Source organism: Gadus chalcogrammus, chromosome 1, assembly GCF_026213295.1.
Source record: "Gadus chalcogrammus isolate NIFS_2021 chromosome 1, NIFS_Gcha_1.0, whole genome shotgun sequence".
In the NCBI taxonomy this organism is placed as follows: Eukaryota; Metazoa; Chordata; class Actinopteri; order Gadiformes; family Gadidae; genus Gadus; species Gadus chalcogrammus.
Genome location: NC_079412.1, coordinates 7,466,425 through 7,474,101, shown reverse-complemented (window position 1 = coordinate 7,474,101; position 7,677 = coordinate 7,466,425). Strand labels below are relative to the sequence as shown.

The window sequence follows — 7,677 nt, the reverse complement described above, 5'->3', positions numbered from 1 at the left end:
TAGAAGTGGGTATACACAATGCTGACTGAAAAATAATTGGACTACACCAGTGATTAGGCCTATGCCTTTATGAACAGAAAATAAAAACAGGAATCAAGGAAAGGAAAAAGTAACGGAAAAGAAAAACAAACTATAGCCTCCTTACCGGATACACCAAGTGCCACCGCAATGTCGCAACATGCTTTCTTCTTGCTGTCCCTGTTGCTATACCCCTTACTGCCAACATCGTAAAGGACAGGTTGCTCCTCCAGCAAGCAAATTAAATTGTCCTCCCTCTCCTCGGATCAGAAGTCTGCCATCTTCGTATATTTATGCTGGAGTGGACAGTACGGTACCGTGACGTACAAGTTGTTATGTGCTGTGATTGGCTGAAGAGAAACACCTAAATCGCGTCATTCTAAATCTGGACTTTGCGATTTGACATGTTCAATCTGGCGACTCCTTGCAACTCCTTGCGACTCCTTGCAACGACCAGTTCACACCGCCCCTGCGACGTTCTAAAACCGTCTCGTTGCAAGTCGTTGCAAGGCGAATCTTTGGTCTGAACTGGGCTTAAGAATAGTTGAGCGCTGCATGCAGCACTCACCTAATCATTTTGCCTTTTGTTTTAATATAATGCCACCTCTGATGGCACACCTCTGATGGCATTATATTAAGCATCACTGATGTGATGCTTAATATAATGAACAAAATATAATTGATTATAGAATGTTTAGATCAGGGGTGCCCAAATTCTTCCCTCTGGAGGGCCAAAATTTAATCGGGGGGAGGCTCGTGGGCCAAAATTGTAATTTTTCAGTATATTAGGTTAAATATGGGTATAAATAGCATGCATGTGCAAAATCAACACTATCACAAGGTCATTTTGAAAAATGAATGACAATGTTTATTGTGCTTCACATTAATGTTCAAAAAATAATAAATAAATCATAAAATCTATCTTCTTTAAATTAGAAAAATAATTGAAGCACTATGAAATATTTGAAAACAGACATGGAACATTACTAGGCCTTGGGCCTGTATCTTCAAATACAAAGTTTTTTTTTAGTGCAATAAAAGTAACACAGAACAATAACACAGGACAGTAACAAAGTAACGCAGGACAGAGCAGAACATACTCCGACACATTGGAGGTCCAGGCCTATACATTATGATTTGAAGTAGGCCTATCAGTGGGAGACATGAAGCCTGTCCTTGGTTTTTACAAGTCTCTTAATATCAGGCTCCAGCTGACTAACTGACAGAGTGAGAATGTCATGAAGGTGAGAGTCAGATAAAGCATTTCTCAGTTTGGATTTATTAAGATTCATCAGGCTGAATGCCTGCTCACAGACATAGGTACTTCCAAAGAGGGAGAACATCACCTGTGCATGTTTGCGGATCTTGCCATATCTGTGTGCAGGAACAGATTTGTAAAAGTCCTGTAAAGAAAGCTCTCTAAACCGGCAACGGAGGTCTGAATCAGACTGAAGCTCCAAAAGTTCCATTTGAAGCTCCTCACTGACTGCATCCACATTTACAGCAAAGGGTTGGGCAAACAGCTCAAATGCTGCTTCGTTTCCACGAAAATCCTCAAAGCGATGGTCAAACTCCACCACAAGATCGCTGAGAATGTTGCAGTATTTTGGTGTGTCTTCCTCCATCAACCCAACTTCTCTGAGGCTGGGAAAATGTGCCAAATTTCCTAAATATACAGACACAAAGACAAAAGTAGCAATGTAAGATGCAAGGTTGTTCATTTGATTTTCAATTAAATACCAAACATCAATCAAATGAGAAAAAAACTAGTTTTTTTGTGTTTATGGCTGCAGTACAAAAAACAAATGTGTTATTGGATTTAATGCCTATATTTAAATAGAAAATGTATTCTCCACACACAATGTATGTAACAAATATAATAACATGCTGGTTATAGTGATCAATAACCAGCCTACTACATTGTTTTGTGTTCAATAACATATTCACCTGTTAAGAGATGTCTGCTAAGCAACTGGAGCTTTTGCTTGAAGGCTCTGACATGGTCGTACAGCTGATTGATTATCTGGTCTCTCCCTTGAAGCTGAAGATTGAGGATATTCAGCAGCTCTGTGATGTCCACAAGAAAGGCCAGATCTGCAATCCAGTGCTTGTCCGAGGGCACTTGGATGTTGTTCTCCTTTGTGGCTTGAAACACCCTGATTTCCTCACGCAGCTCAAAGAAACGTCGCAAAACTTTCCCGCGGCTCAGCCACCGCACCTCCTGGTGGTACAATACATCCCCATACTGGGCATCCATCTCATCAACAACAGCTTTGAACTGACGGTGTGAGAGCGCCTTTGAGCGAATATTATTGACAATGCCAACGACATCCTGCATCACGTTCTTTAGGCCGATATTCTTAGCGCACAGTTGCTCCTGATGCAAAATGCAATGGTATTTAAAAATCGAGCCGCCACACTCACGGACTTTGTCAGACACAAGTGCAGTTAGACCTGCTCTCTTACCGACCATGGCCGGGGCTCCATCAGTCGTGATGCCAGATAGGTTTTCCCACTTCAAACCATTCTTGTCCATAACTTGCTCCACTGCCTTAAAAATATCGATCCCTCTTGTCGTCCCTTTCAGTGTTTCAAGGCCCGCTAGTTCTTGGCACACTTCAAAGTCCTCATTGACGCCTCGCAAAAACACCAGCAACTGTGCTGAGTCCGATATGTCAGTGCTTTCATCGCATGCGATGGAGAAGGCAGAAAACCGACCTGCTCTTTGGGCTATCTGGCCCCGAACGTCTTCGGCCATGTCCTCAACGCGGCGGGTCACCGTGTTCCGTGACAGGCTTATTTGAGAAAAAGCCCGCTTCTGAGTTGGACACACAGCTTCAGCAGCAACTGTCAGACACTCTTTTACAAAATCACCCGCAGCAAAAGCGTGTCCACTTCTGACAATGATGTTGCTAATGCGATAACTTGCAAGGGTGGCATTTTCTTGTGCAGTGGATGGCTGAAGTAAAGTTTGCTGCTGTGTTTCTAGCTTCATTAGCAAGTTTGCCGCCTTTACCTTTCGGTCCTCGCCTGTGTATTTTGCGAACTGGTGAGAATGCATAGTTTCATAGTGACGACGAATGTTGTACTCCTTTAAAACAGCGACCTTCTGCTTACATACCAGGCATATTGCGTTGGAATCGACCTCGGTAAATAAATAATCATGTTCCCAACATTTTTTGAATTTGCGTTTGTCTGTGTGCCACTGCCGCTCCATCCTTGCGTCTCACTTACTCGCTGTCACGTGACTTCGGATTGGAGCGCAAGAGGATAGGAGCTCAACAGCGCCACCCTACCATCAATGTATCACAATGTTATTCTATGGTCAGGAATGGAAGTGCACCAATCAATAATATTCAATGAGTGCGAGCGCTGATGGTGGAAAACTATAATATATACAGTGGGTAAGGCGCGGGCCAAATAAAATCAGTCGCGGGCCAAGTTTGGCCCGCGGGCCCCAAATGGGGCTGCCCTGGTTTAGATGGTAATGTTTCCTTGTGCCAAATACATCGCAATGTAGTCGGCCTCTGTTCCTTTCGTGAATGAATGTACCAGAAGAAAACATGCAGCAACTGGAAAAGGATACGGTAACTAGTCTGTTAATGGGGGAAAGATAGGCTCAATTGTGTGTTTATGCATTTTTGTGTTTCGTTTCTTGTGGGTGTGTTTGTGTTTTCCTCTTTTTCTAAGATCGATCCCAATGTCCTCCTGCTCATGAATGATGACCAGTTAACTGAGTATCTACCATCATATGGAGACCGACTGGCTGTCCTTGGATATTGCAGACAGAGGGGAAGAATCCTGTTGCCCGTAAATCAAAACTTTTTGAGCGAATGAAAGCCAAGGTAGCAAAAAGTGAGGATCGTGAAAAAGAGGAACGAGCGTAAAATTGGCTGGTTGAATTTCCGTGCGGGGAAATTCTTACAAATGAGGGACAAAAAGGGAGGCAGGACCAGGTAAATCTGTGTGTCCAAGCATTGTTGTAAAGATTAGTTAATTAAACTGGTCAAAAACCTGTATTTCCCTAGTCAGAAGAATGCAGAGGGAAATTTTCAAGAGTTTGTGATTGATTTAACTGATTTTCAGGAGCACCCATTCGATCCCCTGAATACAGTTGGGGAACTTTATGAAGAAACGAAATGTCCCATTTTACGCTTTTACTTAGCAACAACCAAGAAGGCTGGTTGCAGTGAGAATCAGCTTACAGCCTCCCCCAATCCCCCTAGGCCTAGTGTACCTTTGGCTGAAGGTCAGGAAACCATATATGTAGTAAATGTTAGTAGCAGCAATGTCCTGTCTGACACAAACAGTGATCATGACCCCTTTGATTAGTAATCAAAGGGGTCATCAATGATTACTCCACTGTTGACATGACAGATTTGGCTAGTGTGATTAGTGTGATGGTTTATGCCAATGCTGTAGATGTCTTAGAGAATACTGGCAGTTACCTACATGATCTGGACTGTGTTAGCCTTGATGATACCTTACAAGGTGAACTTGATGTCTCCTCAGGCATCAAGTTCACCTACTCCAACCGTATATATTTCCCATGTGCCCATAGATCAGAGTGAAAGAATGAAGAGAATAATTGTTGTTCACCATGGGCAGATCCTGAGAGAACTAAACACAGATTTTTTGGATGCGAGTGTCATGCTAGATAACGTTTTCATCCAAGTAATTCTTCCCAATTGAACTTTGGAAATGGCAGTTGATGAAGCTGGCGTGTTAAGGGATGTGCTAACTGAATTTTGGCTGGACTTTTATGAGCAATGCACTTTAGGAAATGCTTTCAAGGTGCCTTTGCTACGCCATGATTTTGGTAAGCAGCAGTGGGAAAGCATTGGCAGATTAATAGTAATGGGTTGGCGAAAAGTGAAGTACCTGCCTATAAAAATAGTGTCCCTGGGAAAGTAGTCTTGTCGACTGCTTCCTGAGATATGTCACAGAGTCAGAGAGATTGGTGTTTGAATCCTGCCGTTCAGATTTTGAAAGTGTGGATCAGGAAGAATTTAAAGAAGTAATGGATCTCCACAGCTGTCGAAGAATGCCAACCGCTGATAATATTGAACAGCTCTTGTAGGAGCTTGCCCACCAAAAGCTGGTTCAAGAACCCACCTTTGTCATAGAGCAGTGGAGCAATGTGCTAGCACCCTTTAGGTCAGAGTTAGGGTGCACTCACACTAGGCCATCTGGCCGTGGCCGTGGCCGTTTTCACACCTAACCGTGCTCAAATCCGCCAGTGTGAGTGTGGCCAGTCTGGCAAGGCCAGGCCATTTTGGCCACTTGGGAGAGGTGTGCTGCTACGATACGGGCCGCCAGGTACAGATGCTAATGAGCCGACACGCGCACACGCATGGCTACGCAACCGAAGCTGGATGACGTATAGTCCATGTGACGACCACGGACATAATAAAGGCGACGAGCCTTCTTTCCCATTAAATGGTAAACATATATCCAAATAAGCAACAGACTCAGCAAAGTGCGAACTGTGATCTCTGTGTTGTTGTCCATTGTTGTTAAAACTCTGACTGGCGGCAGACTTTATTATGGTCCATGCAGCGGATGCTTGGTGATGACGTGTTACTTACGACGTGATGACGTATGTACAAGAGCCTACCGTGGCCAGGCCACAGTTACGACGGCCACGGCCAGATGGCCTAGTGTGAGTGCGTCCTTAGAAGGCATTTCAGAAGCGTATGTAAATCTTCATGAGATTCATGAGAATCAACAATGAGAAAGGGGATTAGGTCTATCTCTTACCCCAACTACTATTAACGACCAGCAGAAGAACATAGGAAAGCATCTTAGCACTTACCTAGAGGATCTGACTCACAGCACCTGTCTCTATTCCTTCAGTTTTGCACTTGCTCTGATTTGTTTCTTGGTAAGACCATAACTTTGAGCTTCACGCATTTGCAAGGTATGCAGAGACGGCCTATCGCCCACTCATGTGGATGCTACTTGGAGTTGCCAATTGATTATGACAATTACCCGGCTTTCAGACATGAAATGAACAAAGTATTGGAGAGTGGTGTGTGGGCAATGGACATAGTTTAACTGATTCAGCTGCCATCAGCAGCCTCTTCATGTCAAGATGATTTAATGTACAGATTTTGAGATGCTGGATTATAGGTAATATGCAAATATGTAATTATATAATTTACTGATGTATTAATGAAATGTCTTGAAGTCATCCCCACCAATACATAGTTTAGCAGATTCAGCTGCCATCAGCAGCCTCTTCATGTCATGATTACTTAATTTAAAGATTTTGAGATGCTGGATTATATGTAAATAGGAAATTATATAATGTAATTTGACTTAATGTAGAGATTTTGAGATGCTGGATTATATTTAATGTATCAATATGTAATTATAAAATGAACTATTGTATTAATGTAATGTATTGAAGTTATCACCACCAGTACATCGTTTAGCACAGTGGTTCTCAACCTTTTTTGAGCAAACGCCCCCCTGACCTTACCCTGATCCTCTGGCCCTCCCCCCCATACATTTTCTTTTAAAAAATGAACAACCCCACTCACACTTGTGTTATATTGCTTAAAGGTTTCATTGCATCATTTTTCATTGATTTTGCGGTGGTCACTAATAGCAATGAATGCCCTCTGAGTCGGTTTTGTTGAAAATAAATATGAATGAATGAATATATGAGAGAGAGAGAGAGAGAGAGAGAGAGAGAGAGAGAGAGAGAGAGAGAGAGAGAGAGAGAGAGAGAGAGAGAGAGAGGCACAGCAACGACTACACAAATAGTAGATGATGACGATGACAACAGCAACGATGGAGAGAGAAGATTGAACATTCATTCACCGTGGCCCGGGCACTCCCGCCGTGCCCCGTGAACGAATGACGGGGAACTGCGGGCACCGTAACAGCAGACCGGGCAATGCGGGCACTGCAGCCCGGGAACCACGGGCACCACAGACCGTGCCCAGACCATGCCCAGAGGCCTAATTAGGCCTATATATTTTGAATTAGAATTTTTTCTGAAAATGTGTTATATTTTCTCGCTAAGTACTAACAGCGTATATTTGGGATTTATTGGGACAAGGAGTAGACGAAAAGCTGGGGCTAGGCAAGCGGTAGTCAGGCAGGCGAGGGTTCGGTAACAGGGAGGCAGGCAAGGACTTGGCGACAGGCAGTCAGGCAGGCAAGGGTTCGGCGGCAGGCAGGCAGTCCAACCCAGTCTCACGGAAATACGTGACACTGTCACGTCATTTCATCTATTCATTCGCGATCTGGGAGACGTAATTTCAATTTTTTCGTACCAAAAAGCACAAATTTCTAACAATATGACAGCTTTTGGCCACCCATTTCTACTATCACCTTTGAATCTGAGAAATTGTGACAATTCACGGATATATTTAATGCAGGTGCGCTGCTCTGTAGGCAAACCTTCATGCTTCATCCCTTCTTTTTAGAATGAGTTTGAAATTTGTGCTTTTGGCATAGAAAAATAGAAATGACGTGTCCCAGATCACGAATGAATAGATTAAATGACGTGACGTGACAGTGTCACGTATTCCATGAGACTGGGTTGGGCAGTCAGGCAGGCAAGGACTTGGCGACAGGCGGATAGTCAGACAGGCAGGGGTTCAGCGACAGGTAGGCAGGGTGACGGACGGAGAACTAGGGAAGAGG

At 43.6% G+C, this 7,677-nt stretch overlaps 1 protein-coding gene across 1 annotated transcript; it reads right to left on the bottom strand.

Annotated features, from left to right (window-relative positions):
* Positions 1-886: 886 nt before the first annotated feature.
* Positions 887-3,386, bottom strand: LOC130390785 (general transcription factor II-I repeat domain-containing protein 2-like). The gene is made up of 2 exons (XM_056600928.1): positions 1,966-3,386; positions 887-1,684 (listed from the first exon to the last, which is right to left on the bottom strand). Exons 1-2 carry the CDS (start codon positions 3,233-3,235, stop codon positions 1,170-1,172), a joined length of 1,785 nt encoding a protein of 594 aa, XP_056456903.1. The 5' UTR covers positions 3,236-3,386; the 3' UTR covers positions 887-1,169.
* Between the last annotated feature and the right edge of the window lie 4,291 nt (positions 3,387-7,677).

Coding starts and splice junctions, on each gene's coding strand:
- LOC130390785 (XM_056600928.1), bottom strand. CDS start 3,235: ATGGAGCGGCAGTGGCACACAGACAAACGCAAATTCAAAAAATGTTGG. Junction 1,685..1,965: donor TAGCAGACATCTCTTAACAG/GTGAATATGTTA, acceptor CTGTATATTTAG/GAAATTTGGCACATTTTCCC.